The sequence below is a fragment of the Adiantum capillus-veneris genome, chromosome 16 (genome assembly GCF_014529385.1).
Source record: "Adiantum capillus-veneris isolate H3 chromosome 16, ASM1452938v2, whole genome shotgun sequence".
In the NCBI taxonomy this organism is placed as follows: domain Eukaryota; kingdom Viridiplantae; phylum Streptophyta; class Polypodiopsida; order Polypodiales; family Pteridaceae; genus Adiantum; species Adiantum capillus-veneris.
In genome coordinates this window covers 120,064,333-120,083,191 of record NC_140946.1, presented here as the reverse complement: position 1 = coordinate 120,083,191, position 18,859 = coordinate 120,064,333, and the positions used below count along the sequence as shown (strand labels likewise).

Genomic DNA, 18,859 nt, shown 5'->3' with positions numbered 1-18,859 from the left:
GAAAATAGTCATGAACCAAGACATATGAGTAGGGATGTACCAAGATATATAGTTGTCCATGCTATTAAATCATTATGTGCTGGTGATGAATTGCTAGTCAATTATGGATGGCGTAGACCTCCACGAGCACCCTTAACAGATGAGGGTTGAAAGCTCATTGTATACAATTCCTAATGTTATTTTGAACTCTTGTACCCTAATTCTATACTTTGATTTGCATTACGTTCCGTATTGTCCGCTAATTTAATTTGATATTGTTTTTTGTTGTCTCCAAATGTTATTGAATTCCATGCACATCTCTCTCTCATTTGATATAGAAGCATGCTATTGATACAATCTTCTTTGCCTTCAAATTTGCACATTCCAGATTATGACATTGATAATGTCACAAATCAACATTCACATGACGTATCTCAAATGTCAATAGAGTGCATGAGGATCCTACATAGGAGTGATCCTAATATGTATGCAAGACTAAAAGAACAATATTCTAAGGACTTTAACGGACGTAATGATGCCTTTGATAGCAATGATGGCATGGTTGATTTTATTGAGAATTGGCATCAAAATGATAGTGCGAGAAATATTCCTAACAACGAGAAGTATCTTTGAGAAAAAGCTCTAAAGCATATCTACGAAGGAAGCCAACTGACACGACTAAGTACGAGCTTACGTATTTTTAATCTTCAAAACCGTTTTGGATGGAGTAATGTATTTGTTTCAGCTCTATTCAAGTATGTATACATCTAACATATTTATTTGTTACACTCTAAACATTGGTGCTTGTTATTGATCATATTTTTAATCAACTTGCAGGTTACTCTCTCAAAAGTCCTTGCCGACAAGCAATTCCCTTCCTGCATCACACAATGAGGTGAAGAAGATGATAAGTAGTCTTGGACTTGACTATTCTTCCATACATGTATGTACCAATGATTGTATTTTATATAGACATCAGTACTAGGACAGTGTGACATGCCCAAAATGTCAAATGCCTCGTTATAAAGAGGAGAAAGGTAAAGTCCCTAGAAAGGTATTGAGACATTTTCCCTTGGCTCTGCGTATAAAACATATGTTTCAAAGTCCCGAATTAGCTAAGCTTATGACATGGGAAGTGGAGCACAAGAGCCAAGATGGAGTAATGTAAATTCCGCAGGATAGTCCTGTATTTGAGCATATTGATTCACTATGAACAGATTTCACAAAAGAATCATGCAATTTAAAGATGGGTGTAGCATTAGATGGTGTGAATCCTTTTTCTATAAAATCAAGTAAATGGTCTACATGGCCGGTGGTAGTTATTAACTATAATCTACCTCCATATCTCAATATTAAGAAAGAGCATTTAATGTTCTCACTCTTAATCTCGAGAAAGCGACAAGTTAAAGAATTGAATGTTTATTTGGCTCCTCTCATTGACGGTCTTCAAGATTTGTGGAGAGGGAGTGATGTCGTGGATATGTCAAGAAGCATTGGTCAAAGACACTTCATTGTTCGTGGGATTTTAACATGGACTATCCACGACTTTCCAGGATATGGTTTTTGCTCAGGTAAATGTTTAAATATATACATTGTCTCATACATTTTTTGTATATTTATTACGCTAATCATCTTTGTTATGTTTTTCATGCAGGAATATGTACGAAGGGTTATAAAGCTTGTCCTCAGTGTGGTGATTGGTTGAGATCGACTTATAGCAAAACCCTCATCAAAAATATATATCTTCGAAACAGACGATTTTTACCTGAAGAGCATCATCTACAAAATAGAAGGCAAGCCATACATTTTAACGGGAAGGTAGAAGAAGGGAGATGTCCAATACCAAACACACCAAAGGATTGGTATCTAAAGTGGATTGTTGGACCCGCTATCGATCCGGAGTCAGAGATCATAAGCGGCGATGATGATGACACTGTGAAGGTACGAGCCAGAGGAAAACATTCTATGGCTCAAAGTCCTTCGATATGGTACACTTTAACATATTGGAAGGATTTGAAGATATTTCATCTTCTTGATCCTATGCATATATTTAAGAACGTTGTTCATTCATTATGGCAACACCTTGTTGGCTAGACACAATGGCAGCAAGAAATGACTTAAAGGATCAAAACTCAAAGCCTAATCTATGCCCACTTTCTGATGAAACTGGACGTGAGACAACCTATGAGTCTGCCCCATGGGTACTCAGCGCAGAAGAGGTGCAGACTATCAACAAGAGGATTCAATTGATTCATACGCCTACAGGATATGGAGCATCTTGTCGAAACATGTTTACTTTGGATGACAAGAGCTTGTCTGGTTTAAAACACATGATTGGCACAATTTTGTGAAGGTAAAGTTTGATCAATCTTCATAAGTATTTATTGTCTTGCATGTTTTGTTGATCATATTAATCATGTATACAACATGTTCTACCCCTTGTTATTGATGGATGTATCACCCAAGGAGTCCGAGATGTAATATATCACTTTGGATCGCTTACAAGGTATTTATCACTCATCAAATTTTAGCATAAAATTTTAGTTGATAAGTTCTTAATTCAAATATAACTTTAATATCTTCTTTCTTTTATTGATAGATGGATTACATCTAGAGAAATTGACAAAGGATTAATTCCACAAAAGAAGCGTGAATGTATAGAGCTTCTTTGTTTAATGGAGAAGGAACTTCCAACCTCCTTTTTTGATATCCAAGTTCATCTACTAATCCATCTAGTGGACGAGATAGAGCTTGCTGGTGTTGTTTCTACTGGATGAATGTTTTGGGCTGAGAGATTTATGGGAGTACTGAAAGGTTATGTACGTCAAAAAGCAAGACCAGAGGGTTTTATGGCAGAAGGATGGATGCTTGAAGAATGCATGTATTACGTTTGTGGATATCTTGAGCAAACCGATTTTGAAGCTCTACGTGTATGGACAAATGAGTCTTCTTCTACCATGTCAAACGAGGTATTGTCTGGTAAAGGAGTCCCTTTTCGACTTAAGATCCAAGATAATTTGGATATTTCTACTTTCATTGTCTATAATAGCGAATGCATGAAACAATTTGTTGAGGAGTACGAGGAGGAACCTACAAACCAAACGAGCTGGCAGACAGAAAAACAGGAGATCCAGACGTCAAACCAACGTAAATAACATCAAAGACATACCTTTTTTTATGGATTGGTTATACACCCGTATGCAACGGGCGGATAGAGATCATGAGAATCTCAAGATAACAGAGAGAGTTTATGATTGCATGTGTAAGAAAGGTAACTTTTGGGTTTTGAAAACTTTAAACTAAACAAGCAATATTCCTTTTTTTCTATCGGATGTGAAAGAAAGGTAACTTTTGGGTTTTGAAAACTTTAAACAAGCAATATTCCTTTTTTTTCTTATATCATTTATATATTGATCTAGGCTCGTGTATACCAACATGTGGGCTTATGGTCAACATCTTTGGATAAAAGCTGTTGACGAAAATTACATCTACCTCAAGATTCTTCCATTGTTGCCTCTTTCAAGCAATTATCACGTGCAAGTTCAAGAGACACAAATCTTGTCGATAGTGAGCTTGGTTATGTGGGAACCATAGTCGGCATTTATGAAATATCGTATCGAATCTTCAAACAGGTGAATGAAATCTCTCTTCATACAACAATGACATGTAGATTTCTTGAAGTTATACATAATTCTAAAGTTTTGATTCGTGCATTTTGACAGGTGATTCTGAAGGTGAATTGTTTTTGTGCTGAGTATAAAGTCAACAGTGCCATAATGAGAAGAGAACCGTCTAAATTTTGATCCGTCAACTCCTCGAAGTTAATGGGTGCAACAAGAGAGCCTTACATTCTACCAACTCATGTTGAGCAAACGCTCTTTTACAAGAACCGAGATTCTCATCCATGGTGGAAAGTTGTGCATGTCCAACCTAGAGGTCGTCAGTTGTTTGATAGCATTGACCCTGAGGAAGCAAATCATGATGAATTGGTAACATCCTCGAATCTAGACACATCCACGTTAGAGATGTGTGGAATTTCCCTTGCGGATCATAATGACATTGTAGATGATGAGAACGACAACCATCCATACTCTGACACTACAGACACCGAAGAGGAAGAAATAGTGGATGTCGAGCACATGGAGGAAATGAACGTCAACACAGATTTAATGGCAGAGGAGTTTGAAGAAATAAACAAAATAATGAAGATGAGATTTTATTGACGGTTAATCTCAAAGATGACGATGAGGACTATTAGCCGTGCGTGTCAACTCACAAATCAACCTATATTGGGTAAGATTTAATCTCACAGTAATTTATTTTGTTAAGTCATGATTTTTATTCTTTTGAAATCTTACTAATAAGGGTGGGTGGTGGGGAGTCTCGTGGTGATAGCTTCATATGGGTAGTGTCGGGGTTCGATTCCCTTTAGACTCGTTTTTCTTTCTGTAGCTATGTACAAGGTAATCAAAACACGCCGCTATCCAATTCACTATAAAATACGAGGAAGCTACCACCGCCAGTGAAGCCCATCTAAAAAGCCTAGAGTTTTTGCATGACATATCAGCCCTGACGTTTTTGCATTGCAGATCAGCCCTAGCATCACAGATTCCACAGCAAGATAGCATATCAACCCTAGCGTTAATAGATTTCTATAGCAAGAAGACATTCAGCCCTAGTGTTTTTGCATCAGCATAACCATCCAACGTTTTACAGATCTACCGCAATGAAACCCATATCTAGACCAACATTTTTAGTTTTCAGCAGCCAGACTCCACAATAGAATTCCCAAACCTCGCAGATCTCACCTTCTCGCAGCAGTTCCTCACTGCATGGTCAGATCCACGAGCGTTTGCAGTTTCAACCCGAAAAATGTAGATTTCAGCACATCGTCATTGCATCGTTGTCATCGCCGTCGTCATCGACATAGAGTCAGAATTCAGTTGATGAAGATTCACAGATTTCAACCATAGCATTTTTCAACACCTAACAACTCTACTACCGGCCTGGGGTATTATGGTATGGGTGTGTGTATGAGCATGGTTCTCTCTCAGGGGTATCATCTTGTATCCATTTGTTGGAGGACGAGCTCAGTCGGCAAGAGCAGGGGATAACCTGGCTTTTTGAGAAGGTGGCTATGATGCAGGATAAGTGGGCCACTGAGGTGGCAATTGTGAAGGAAGAAAAGAGTATTGACGCGTCGAGTGAGGAAGAAACGGAAGGGGATGTTGTTTTATTTTTCGAGGAAGAAATTGGCGAGGAAGAGTTTCCTGGCTAAGTCGATGATCGAATCCCGAAAGGGTTGTTGGAGGTACCTTGTGGAGTGCCGACTTTATGCTATACTATAGAGCTGATCTCCTCGGAGAAGGAGATAACCTCCGTAAACTGTTGCGGGGTTAGGGATTTCGGAAGCAAATATTGAACGAGATGTATGGCCATAAGGGAGTATTGTGACAGAGGAGTTCGGGTAGGGCTACCTGATACTGACCAAAGCGGTGAGACCTTGAAGGTTCCCAATGAGGAACCTAATATAGTCTTGAGGAGAAAGGGACTTGAGGTGGAACAGGAATCGTGTGACAGGGATATTAAATCATTGGGGCTGTGACAAGGTGTCAAGTTTGATGAACCTGTTAGAGCTATGTTCCTGTTGATCACATTGCCGGAAAGTTGGGACACTTTTCGCATAGCTTTGAGTAATTCTGCACCTCCAGATGGTTTGAACATAGCAGGTGTAGAAGGAAGTCTGCTTACTGAAGAAACCAATAGAAAGACAATGGACAAAGGCAAAGGAACAACCTTAGTTGTCAGGGGAAGGACCAAAGAAAAGTACAAAGGTGGAAAGAGGAATCAGTCTCGTAGCAAGTCCCGTAGTGCTAAAGGCAAGAGTGACATAGAATGCTACCATTGTGGCAAGAAGGGTCACATGAAAAGAGACTACAGAGAATGGAAAGCAGAAAAAGGCAAAGAGAAAGCTGAAGACCATGGTGAGAAGAACAAGTCCTCAGTGAAGATCCAAGAAATAAATGTGACAAACACTGTTGCAGAGGATGACAGTCTAGTGTCAGGAGACATCTACTTCTTGAAGAATACAATGGACTTAGCTCTTCTTACAGCATCTGATGGAAATGCACTGAGTGACTGGATTATAGACTCAGGGGCATCACTTCATGTGTCTCCAAACAAGGAGTGGTTTACCTCTTATGTGACCACTAAAGATCATGTTTGGCTAGGCAATGGGCAGACATGTGAGATCTTAGGTGTTGGAGATGTTCAATTGAAGTTTCAGAATGGCTCTTCTTTCACGCTGAAGAATGTGAAACATGTTCCCGCAATTACAAAGAGCTTGATCAGCACAGGTTTACTTGATGATGCTGGCTACGTCACCACTTTTGGACAGAACATGTGGAAGATATCCAAGGGTACTATGACAGTAGCACATGGAGTAAAGTCTGGAGGACTTTACATGATTTATGTATCAAATGTCTCTAAAAATGTAATCAATGTAACCGAGCAGCCGAACGTTTCTTTGTGGCATAGCCGGTTAGGACATATGTCCAAGAAGGGAATGGAAATCTTGTCTCGCTCTAGTTATTTGCCTGGCTTTTCATTTAATGATTTTGAATTCTGTGAACATTGTCTGTATGGTAAGCAAACACAGCAGCCACATAAGCATAGAAGCAGTAGAAGAGATACACAGTTGGCACTTGTTCATAGTGATTTGTGTGGACCTATGCCTAACCTATCTCTAGGGGGAGCTTCTTACTTTATGACATTTATAGATGATTACTCGAGGAAATTATGGGTTTACTTTCTCAAGCACAAGGATGAAGCGTTTAGTGTTTTCAAAACGTTTGTGACACTTGTGGAGAATCAGAGTGGCAAGAAGCTTAAATGCTTACGCACTGACAATGGTGGAGAGTATGTTTCAAAGGCCTTTCAGGACTTTTGTGAGTCAAAAGGTATAAAACGTGAACTTACTGCTCCTTACAATCCTCCTCAAAATGGTGTTGCTGAGAGGATGAATAGGACCATACAAGAGAAGGTCATAAGTATGTTGTCTAATGCACATCTGCCAAATGGGTTTTGGGTTGAAGCTGTATCAACAGCTGTTCATCTTGTAAATAGATCTCCTAGCAAGGTTTTGCAGAAGGATTTAGTGCCAGAGATGGTATGGTCAGGCAAAATGCCCTCAAACAAGCATCTCAGAGTCTTTGGCTGTGAGGCATATACTCACGTTCCAAAGGAATTTAGGAACAAACTTGAGCCAAAGAGTAGAAAGTGCATCTTTCTAGGCTATGGTAATTCTGGTGAGATGGGGTACAGACTTTGGGATCCCGAATCCAGAAAGGTTGTCCGCAGCAATGATGTTCACTTTAATGAATCCAAATATCATTCTAAACCAGAGAGGGTTGAGGAGATTAGAAGAGTTGTCTTCCAAGAAGATGGACCTGCACGTGCAAGACAAAATGTCAGGGCTCAAGAGGAGCAAGGACGGGATAGAGTGGAACCACAGGTTGTGGCTGAGCCTGAGCCACCTATTGTGCGTAGATCTGGATGTGTCACGCGACCTCCTGATAGGTTTGTTCCATCTATGAACTATTTCATGTTGTCTGATTGCAATGAGCCTTCATGTTACAAGGAAGCAGTGCAAATGAAGGACTCCGGGAATTGGCAATTGGCCATGCAGTCAGAGATGACAACTCTTCATAAAAACAGGACATGGAAGCTAGTTAAATTACGGCATTTACTCACTGGCGCGTTAGGTGACCGACACGGAGGATCTCTGCCAGTGATTCTACAGGTGGACTACACTTATAGTGCCAGCCTAGTACGCTTCTAGTGAGTTCACACTTAGTGACTGCATGTACATATGTGCTATTTTTCAGCTTTAGCACTTAGTCATTTTGTACTCTCTTTTCTGTGAAGAAGAAGAAGAAGCTTTCCATCTCTGTGTGCTTTGTGCTTTGTGCTTGTCTTGTGTAGCTCTCTTGCATCCTCATTCTTTACATGGTATCAGAGCCTGGTGCAGGCAAGAGAGGCTAAGAGAGCAAGAGCATCACAATCCCTTCGTTCGCAAGAGCATCACAAAATTTTTAGGGGTTTTTCGCACAAGTTTCTGAACAGGTCTCCAAAGTGCAGTATACAGAGATTTACTGTACAAGTACAGTGGTTGTATGTACGCTTGATTGTGGACACTCATTGAGTGTAGAAAGCGTTACAGGAACCACGATAGCAGGTTCAGCAGATTTGCAGGTTTTTGCAGATTGCAGCTATTTTGTCTTAGTGCTTCAAGATGTCTGACGGTTTCAGTCAGATTGTTACTGAGAAGCTTGAGAAAAATAACTACCCTGCATGGAAGTTCAGAATAACAAATTTCCTAAAAGGAAAAGGTTATTGGGACTATGTAGAAGGAGACAATGAAAAGGAAACAGAGATTCCCGAGGCAAATGCTACAACAGAACAAAGGAAAGCTTTGAGGGACTGGCAACAAGGCTAGAGAAAAGTGATGTATTGGCTTTCTATGAGCATCACAGATGGCATGATGGGCTATCTACAGGATGCTGAAACCCCCGCCATTGCATGGAAAACCTTAGGCAGAGTGTTCGAGGTGAACACCAAGGCCAGGAAGCTTCAACTAAAGTCGGAGCTAAATCAGGTTAAGAGGAATAACCTCTCCATCAATGATTATGCTTTGAAGATCAAGAGTATCATTGAGGCTCTTGGATCTATTAAAGTCTCAGTGGAAAACGATGACATTGTCCGTGCATGCATGGATGGTCTAGGAGATGAGTATGTACATTTCAGGTCTTCCATGAATACAAGAGACGACATCCCCGTGTTCCAAGATTTGATTTCTATGCTTATTCTTGAGGAGAAGAACCTTGACACATCTTCTTCTCATGGCAGAAATAATTCTGAACAGGCCTTCTATTCTAACTCCAACAGAGGTAGAGGTAGAGGTCGTGGTCGAGGCCCAAGTGGTTGCAGGGGCCAATTTCGAGAAGGTCAATCAAATCAAAACAATACAGGTGGTAGGGGAAACCAGTCTCAAGGCAGGGGGAGTCAAAGAGGTCGTGATGCAGGATCAAGCAGGCAGCAACATACTGCAGCTAGCAGAGAATGTTGGACTTGTGGTGAAAGAGGTCACATGTCATGTGACTGTCCAAAGGGAAAAGCAAGTGGAAAGAGAGAACAGGGCAACTATTCATCTACTAGCAGAGATGCAAATGACAGCAAAAACGAGCGCATGTTTGTTATGCAGCATGTAATGAATACAATGACTGCAGAGAATTCCACCCAAGATGATGTTTGGTATGTGGATTCAAGTGCCTCTAATCACATGACGTCTCGTGGAGAGTGGTTTAGAGATATGCGCAAACCAGATGTGTCAGGCTATGTGCAGACAGGAGATGACACAGCTCACCCCATTGCTCATGTAGGGGACATACCTCTAAATACGAAGAGTGGGAAATCAAAGTACTTAGCAGATTTACTTCATGTCCCAAACATTACAAAGAATCTTGTTTCTGTTGGACAAATGGTTGAGCAGGGTTTGCAGGTTCGCTTCAATCCAAATGGCTGTTATGTAGAAGATTTCCAGAATGGCTGTAAGCTGATCACAGAGGGAAAATGTGTGGGCAGAATGTTTACGCTGAATGTAGACATGCCTGAGGTAAAAGCTGCATTATTTGCACAGGGCACAGGTGTTGTGGCTGATGTTGACATTTGGCACAAACGCATTGGCCATGTCAATGAGCAGAGATTGCGCAGCATGCAATCAAAACAGATTGTAAAAGGTTTGCCCAAATTCAAGGTGGATGGTATGCATAAAGTGTGTGCAGCATGCCAATTTGAAAAACAGTCAAAGGGCTCATTTCCACATGAGCACAATGTATGTAAAAAGCCACTTGAGGTGGTGCACACAGATGTTTGGGGTCCAACCGATACTGCAAGTATACATGGTTGCAGGTATTATGTCTCTTTCATTGATGACCATACAAGGAAAGTATGGGTCTACTTCATGAGTAACAAAAGTGAAGTGTTTGGTCACTTTCAAGACTTCAAAGTCATGATTGAGAAGGAGACAGATATGCAAATCAAGACATTGAGGTCAGATGGAGGGGGAGAGTACTTCTCCAATGATTTTTCAGATTTTCTGCGAATGCATGGTATACATAGGCAGTTTACATGCAGATATACTCCACAGCAGAATGGGGTCGCAGAAAGGAAAAACAGGCACATTGCAGAGGTTGCACGTGCATTGATGAATGAGAAGAACATGCCTCATCATTTCTGGGCTGAAGCTGTAAATACAGCTGTGTACATTATGAACAGGACACCTACAGATGCGGTGCATGATGTAACACCTGAGGAAAAGTTTACAGGTACAAAGCCTGATTTGGCACACTTGAAAGTGTTTGGCTGCATAGCTTACGTGCATGTACCAGATGAGTTGCGTAGGAAATTGGATCCTAAAGCAGAGAAATGTATTCTTGTGAGATATTCCCTTGAACAAAAGGGGTACAGGTGCTACAATCCTACTACACGAGAATTACGAGTGAGCAGAGATGTAGTCTTTGATGAGATGAGCAGCTGGTACAGTAATGCACATGGCACTATTGGGGCTGATGTAAAAGATGATGTGGTTGTACAAAATGTGAGGCCACAGTCACAGGTTTTGAGTGGACCACAAGATTCCTCTTCTCATGGCTCTGTTGAGAAACCATGGAATGGTAGACTACGTACGCAGGTTACTCCACCAACAGGTACAGGGAATGTATCACGAAAAGGAAAGGAAAAGGTTGATGAACCTCCCTTTATGGTTGATGCATCATCAGGTTTTTCACATGTAGACATGGATTCAGATGGTTCTGAACAAAGTCTTGATGAGGAATTTGGAATTCCGGCTGTCAAGACACCTGGTGTAAGGAAAGTACAAGAAGATGCTAGAGGGCAAAGGAGTGACCCAGGACCGCGCAGATCTAATAGAGTCAGAAATCCAGTTCAGAAATTGACTTATGATGGGTATCTAGCGCATCACCAAGCCTACATGGCTAAGGTGATACAGGATGTGGAGCCCACATGTTTTGAGGATGCAGTTGGAAATGTGCATTGGGATGATGCAATGAATGAAGAGATGGCTGCATTGGAAGCAAACAACACATGGGAGTTGATGCCATTGCCAAGTGGCAAGAAAGCTATTGGCTGTAAATGGGTGTATAAAACCAAGCATAAGGCTGATGGTAACATTGATCGTCACAAGGCAAGGCTGGTCGCAAAGGGTTATGCACAGACGTATGGCATAGACTATGAGGAGACCTTTGCTCCAGTGGCAAAGATGACGATTGTGAGAGCTGTCATAGCAGTGGCTGCATCTAGAGGATGGATTATGCATCAAATGGATGTAAAGAATGCCTTCTTGAATGGTGAGTTGCAAGAGGAAGTGTATATGGATCAGCCACCTGGTTATGTCGATCCAGGTTACCCAGATTATGTATGCAGACTTCTCAAAGCTTTGTATGGTTTGAAGCAGTGCTCTAGAGCATGGTATGACAGGATTGCCAAGTATCTTGTCAGTATTGGTTTTAGGAGAGCTCATGCTGATCATTCACTCTATGTACGTGAGAGTGATGTGGGGATTGTGGTCATTACCATATACGTAGATGACCTTATTATTGTGGGTGACAATGCTATGGAGATTGACCATGTGAAGGGTCTTCTCAAACAGGAGTTTGAAATGAAAGATTTGGGCGAGTTGCGATACTTTCTTGGCATTGAGGTGATCAGGACTCCAGAGGGTGTATGGCTGTCACAGAGACAATATGCTTTGGACATGTTGTCAAAGTATGGTATGGCTGATTGTAAGCCGATTTCTATTCCCTTGGATGTGAATGCAAAGCTGAGTACAGAGAAGGGTGATGTTGTTGAGGATGTCAATATGTACAGGAAGATGGTGGGTAGTCTAATCTACTTGACTATCACAAGGCCAGACTTGAGCTACACAGTAGGCTTGGAGAGTCAGTTCATGCAGCTTCCAAGGAAGCCACATTTGGATGGAGTACGACGCACACTTAGGTATGTGCAAGGGACTCTTGACTACGCATTGTTCTATGCAGCAGATGCACCATTAGCATTGTATGGGTATACAGATGCAGATTGGGCAGGTAGCATTGTTGATAGGAGATCTACGAGTGGCTTCATGTTCTCTTTTGGGAGTGCTGCTGTTACTTGGAGCAGCAAAAAGCAGCCTACGGTTGCTTTATCGAGCACAAAGGCTGAGTACAGAGGTGCAGCAGTTGCGGCGTGCGAGGTAGCTTGGCTACGCACATTACTTGAGGACTTGGGAGTGCAGGTGGACCAGCAGATTGTCATTCATTGTGACAACCTCAGCAGCATGCAGTTGGCTAGGAACCCAGTGTTCCATGCTAGGACCAAACACATAGAGGTCCATTACCACTACGTTCGAGAGCGAGTGTTGGCGGGCGACATCGACTTGGTCTACGTCAGCATAGAGGAGCAGATAGCGGATATCTTTACCAAGGCCCTCGGAGCTGAGAAGCTTCGACGTTTCCGGACTATGCTTGGACTCTGCGACATGCAGAGCTCGAGGGGGAGTGTTGAGATGTCGAGCTCTACACCTTGAGCTGGCATCCACTATGGGTCTTGGCCGCTTACGGCATTTACTCACTGGCGCGTTAGGTGACCGACACGGAGGATCTCTGCCAGTGATTCTACAAGTGGACTACACTTATAGTGCCAGCCTAGTACGCTTCTAGCGAGTTCACACTTAGTGACCGCATGTACATATGTGCTATTTTTCAGCTTTAGCACTTAGTCATTTTGTACTCTCTTTTCTGTGAAGAAGAAGAAGAAGCTTTCCATCTCTGTGTGCTTTGTGCTTGTCTTGTGTAGCTCTCTTGCATCCTCATTCTTTACACTATATACAAAGAAGGCTAAGGATGGTAGTTGGCTGATCCTTATTTTGTATGTGGATGACATGTTGATTGCTGGCACGCACTTGGAAGAAATTTCAGCTTTGAAGTCAAAGATGGCAAAATCGTTTGACATGAAAGAGATGGGTGAGGCAAGTCATATACTTGGTATACACATTGAGAGAGACGGATCAAAGAAGTTGATTTGGTTATCTCAAACAGAGTATATTGACAAGGTTTTGCAACGTTTCAATATGGAGAAGGGAAAGGCACTGAGTGTTCCATTGCCACCATATGTGAAACTTAGCAAACAAGATTGTCCTGTGTCTGAGGAAGAACAGGCTGAAATGGATAAGATTCCATATGTGTCTGCAGTGTGTAGTTTGATGTATGCAATGATTGCTACTCGCCCAGACATTGCATTTGCAGTGGGAGTAGTAAGTCGATACATGTCAAACCCAGGAAAGAAACATTTGGAGGCAGTGAAAGGAATATTGAGATACCTGAAAGCTACAAAGAGTATGCGTATATGCTATGGGAGTCAGGAGCTAAGTGTAAAGGGTTTTACAGACTCAGATTATGCAGGTGACTTAGACAACCGAAGGTCTACGTCAGGGTATGTCTTTACATTGGCTGGTGGAGCAGTATCATGGAGTTTTAGATTACAAGATTGTGTTACTCAGTCTACTATAGAGGCTGAATATGTTGCAGCGTCAGAGGCATGCAAAGAATCAATTTGGCTTAATCGACTAGTAACAGATTTGGGAATCAAAGAAGAGATGCCTGTGTTATATTGTGATAGTCAAAGTGCTATACAATTGGCTCGCAATCCAGTTTATCACTCAAAGACAAAGCATGTGGATGTGAAGTATCATTTCATCAGGGAAATGCTCGAGGATAAGCAACTTCAGCTTGTCAAAGTTCACACCACAGAAAATCCTGCTGATCTACTTACAAAAGGACTTCCGTCAGAGAGCTTTGCAATTTTTGCAAGCAGTTAGGTGTAGGGTAGTACATCACTTCTCTACATCTCTTGTATATTAGCTTGTATAGTAGCTTCTCTCACACTTAAAGTACCACATTGGACTTTAAGTGGGAGGTTGTTGGGATATAAAGCCCAATGTGGTTGCCCAGGTAAGTGGGCTGGCCGCCAGGTATGTACACATATTCTTTTGTTAAAACCTAATAAGAACTCACTATGCTCTACACATTACAATAGAGCGAGTTCACCATATCGTCGTGCTCTTCTTCTCGCACTCTCTCTCGCGTCGCACTTCCGCTCGTACTCCTTCAAATTTAGCCCCAAACTCTACGGCACCTCTCTTGTGGAGTTGGTATTTAATACATTATTTTCGAGTTTAAGGTGCCAAAAATTGAGCCCCCTCTTTTTACACCCACTTCACTTTTGTAAATGAGTGAAGCTCATTAGTTCTTGCATGACCCATAAGGGGAGTTCCCACTACAACTATTTACAGAGCCATAATGACTTATTGAAATGATATTCTAAATTACTGTGCAAATATAAAATGGCCAAGAGTAACTGCCGTCGCCTCTTCATCAACTCCTCGCATTCCACTCTACAAAATCATCATCAACTCAATTAATAAAATAAATAGACAGCACATAATTAACCATTATGCCAGCTATCCCAATTGCAGCTAACCACTACAACAGGAGGGTGCCCAGTCTCATAACAACACTAGGGGTGGGGTAGGGTACCCGCGCCTCGTTTGGCCTGTAGCTACTCGATGCTCAATGACACTATTGTGTGAAGATTCCCGCGAGCAATTTGAAAGGCGCGAGGGAGTATTATGAAAGTGCCTCGCATGAGAGACGCCATGGCAGTGTGCAACCGTCGATACAAGCCTTGCTGGTTTGCGTCGCTTAAGCAAGGAGCAGTCACACGGGGTCGTTTATGCAGCGGTTTCAATTATTTAGCGTCGATTATGCAAGGCTAGGCATTGTTTATGCGACAACCCATTTAAAAAAAAAGAATGTCCTTGCTTATACGAGATACGGCTTGCCTATGCGGCGCATTCGTCATCGGTTAAACGATGTGTGTGAAATGTTAGCCCCTCGCAAGCCCCCCCTATGGCTAGTAGTGATTGTAGGAGTTGCACCTTGGGCTACAAAGGCCACTAACTAGTCAAGAAGCGCAAACCAACTTATCACTCACCATGGTTGGGCGCTGGGCTTTAGACTTCTTTGTGGTCATGAGAAGAGAAAGAGAAATGCTCCTAGATGACCACCTTGCAACAGTAAGACCGTTGAGACATTGTGTGGCTACGCTTGCCAAGCAACATTGTAAGCTCCTATCATCCCTGTACATAATGGACCTTGCTGGTGTTTGCATGGGCAAACTACCATTCCTCGACGCAATCACACTCCTAGTTTGGAGCGAGGTCACTACCATTTCCTTCCCTAGTTTGTTTGGACATTGGACAGCCCCCTTATGCCCCACAATTATAGTGACATGGCTAGCCACACCATAAAACTCCCATAATCAGCAGCCTACAGTATTTCATTTTGTTTTTAGCACAACGAGCTCTACGTAGTAGTAGGGCGACAGCAGGAGTGGCTCAATCCGAGGTTTTTCCATGTAGGGAGCTTATGCGTTTTCCCAATAGTGCCGAAAGATGAGCGCGGAGCCTTCCTTAAAAGAGCAGCAGAATGGCGCGCTCTCTGGCCGTGGGAAGACCTTATCTTGCAATGTGGGTTGCTACTCTGTGTGTTAGCTCTAGATCACACAAACCCAACCGTTCATATTTTCATAGAAGGAACGGCAAGGTCTTTAGTAAAAGAGAGGGACAGAGTGGCAATCTCGGGTATTGCAATGCCAACATGCAGGATGAGGGTCAAACTTCAACCTCGAAGGATGAGGCTCAAAATACGAGCTTTCAGCAAGAGGTTCAAGCTATCTGCCAAATTTTGCATGAAAACTTTTGGGGCGACAATGCCGCGGAGAAGCTTAAGCAGGCTTTGAAGAAGCTTACTGCAAATCATGTACTTGAAGTCCTCAAGCGCATGGAGAATGTAGAGGTGTCTGTTGGATTCTTTCTGTGGGCAGGTAAGCAAGTTGGATTTAAACATAACTCTGTCACTTATCATGGCATATTGAAGCTAGTTGGTTGCAAGCAAGAGTTTCAGTGCATGAAAAGATTGCTTGTAGCCATGAAATGTGATAAATGCAAGCTCAACACCGTCACTTTCAACATTATCATTTCAAGCTATGGAAGGGCTGGTTTAGCCAAGGAAGCTTGGGCAACCTTTTTGAAAATGAAGGTTCTTCGTTGTGTCCCTGACATTTTGACCTACAATTCGCTTCTAGATGCGCATGTGAAAAAAGGTGACTGGGGCAAAGCGAAGGACATTTACGCACAAATGGCAAGCAGTGGTCCCTCTCCAGATTCTATCACTTACAACACCCTTATAGATGGTCTGACAAAGTTGAAAAGAATGAATGATGCCTACCTGTTGCTGGGAGAACTGATACGAAGTGGCTATTCATCTACATCAGATTCTTACAACATCTTGATGAAGGGCCTCTGTCAAGAGGGTCGAGTCAATGAGGCTTACTGTTTGATGAGCAACATGTTGAGGAATGGATGTAGACCTACTGTTGTTACTCACAATATAATGATCGATGGCATGTGCAAGATTGGAAAAGTAGAGGATGCAGCAAAAATTCTGGGTGCTATGCATGAGTTTGAATGTTCTCCTGATACCCATACGTACACGGTAATGATCAATGGATACACAGAGGCTGGTCAGATGGACAAAGCTTGGAGTTTGTTTCTGGAGCTGAAGAACAAGGGCTATATTCCAGATGTTATAACTTATGGAGTCTTAATGGATGGATTTTGTAAGGCAAATCGTCTAGAGGCAGCATTTGAGCTTTTGGTAGAGATGCTGGGTAGAAAAATTTCCTTAAATACTATCGTTTATACTATGTTTCTGGATTGTTTATGTAAATCAAATAAGGCTAAATTGGCACATACAATCTTAGATGATATGGTTTGCAATCATTGTATTCCTGATGCTATAACTTATCGAGCTCTTATGAATGGCCTTTCCAAATCTGGTCAAACATCAAGGGCGTATGATATAATGATGAGTCTTGTCAAGGAGAACACATATCCAAGCCTTTCAAATTGCAAGGCCTTGATTGATGGACTTTGCAAAAGCGGTTTGATTGAGGAAGCCATGACCTGGTTCGATAAACTTAATGAAAGGAAGGTTGATATAATTACCTATAAGTTGCTGATAGGAAGTGCAAGCAGGGCTGGAAGACTAGATGATGCCTCGAAACTTTTAAAAAAGATGTCTCAGGCAGGATTTGACACAAGTAGAAAGTACTATTTGAACATTATTCTTGGATTCTGCAATCAAGGAAGGTTTGACTCTGCTTGCAAGGTCTTTGAAGATTTAGTGTCAGCTAAAATCATATTGAGTGAGGTCACTTCAAAAGATTTAGGTGATCTTTATTGTGATGGACGCGACACTAACAGTGCAAGTACACTTCTTTACAAGGCCTTAGAAAATGCACCTGCAAATCATTTCAGCTCTTTTGTGGAAGTATTGTTTGTCCTTTGTCAAGGTGATAATACGTACCTTGTGAGGCAGCTGTTGGAGCAGATGATGCATAAACCCTGTTTTAGCACTATTCTGGATGGTGTCAAAATGCTGCTTGCCTGGCTAAGCAATGGGGAGCTCCAGAAGAGCATGCTAGCTCTAACAGGTCTCAAGAATTTATAAAAGGAGCTCGATTGACAAGGAACTGAACTTCCCACAAGAAGATGAAGCTCCATGTTTTCATTTTGTTGCCGCCTATCATTTGTCAAGTAAGAGTCCTATTTCTTTTTAGGACAATGCTTAAACAGTCGATACATGATTATTGAATTCTCACACTGGTCCCTTTGCAGGTCCTCACATCGTGTCGGAGACATTGAGCATGGGTGAATGGGAGTGCTTATCTTCCAACATACAAAGTAAGTCTCAGTTTGAACCAAGAAGTTAGGAAGGTTTTTAGGCAGCCTTAATACTGCTGCACATTGACAAGGGATTAGGAACACATCTAGCTCTAAAAGCCTTTGCCTGTTCAAAAACCTTATTTCTGTCAAATGACTAGGAATCCTCAGCTTTAAGAGCATCATTTGAGAAGCACATGAAAGGTGGTGGGATTTGGATACAAGGGTCACGTAATCACCACAAGAAGAACTTGTGCTAAACCTAGCTAGCTGCTTGGTAGCCGCACCTTTTTCTTACTGCCCTCGTGCTCTGGTCTCATTTAACACCTCCTTTTATGCATATTTTTGATAACACTGGAGAATTTTTTATGCACCTACCAGTTGTGAGGACTTTCAAGAGCTCTATTTGCTGTAAAATATAACTAAGTGGACGATTGATGCTTTAATTTTTCCATTCTTCGCATCGGTGTTGTAGTTCTCCCATGCCAAGAGAGATTTGGAGCTATGGTTTTGTTTCAAGTTCTCTAATGCATCCTCCATTGGCAGCATATGTCACATCTGTCGAGAGTGGCAGCGGAAGATGGACGGATATGGCTGAAAACAGCGTCAACAGGTGCACAACCTCTCGTATGTGCTCAAGGTTGTTCATGTTCGACGAATGGGACAACTTGTGCTATCTGTTCTGTACAATGAACTAGTATGTTTTGTTCAGAACTAGACAATTTTTAGGTCAAGGTTGGGGTCTCTGTGGACCGGCCAAAATGACCATTTTTGAACATTGTGGGCTGCATTTTTGGCCTTTTTCCATGTGTTTGGGCTCTAGCTTTTTTAGGTTCTTTATCCTAGTAAGCTCTTTTGCCTCATGTTTACTCTCTATAGATGAGACTCTAGGCTAAAATAACAAGTCTTCTATTTTTTTATCGTACGTTAAATTTATAGTACGTTATAATTTTTGTAATTCGATTAGGACCTCATGTCTTC

At 41.8% G+C, this 18,859-nt stretch overlaps 1 protein-coding gene across 9 annotated transcripts in view; it reads left to right on the top strand.

Moving 5' to 3' along the window:
* Positions 1-15,418: 15,418 nt before the first annotated feature.
* LOC147439748 (uncharacterized) overlaps positions 15,419-18,859 on the top strand; it is a 45,374-nt gene continuing 41,933 nt past the window's right edge. For 2 of the 9 annotated variants that reach the window (XR_015184633.1, XR_015184630.1), the window contains exons 1-3: positions 15,423-17,752; positions 17,834-17,899; positions 18,425-18,491. Coding sequence is in view for 1 of the 9 variants with exons in the window: in XM_086485536.1 (XP_086341662.1) it covers positions 15,582-15,978; positions 16,240-17,486; positions 17,650-17,752; positions 17,834-17,899; positions 18,425-18,491 (1,880 nt within the window). In the remaining 8 variants the exon portion in view is untranslated. Of the gene's footprint in view, positions 17,753-17,833; positions 17,900-18,353; positions 18,519-18,859 lie in introns of all 9 variants that reach the window. The other 7 variants (XR_015184629.1, XR_015184628.1, XM_086485536.1 and 4 more) reach the window with 6 other exon arrangements.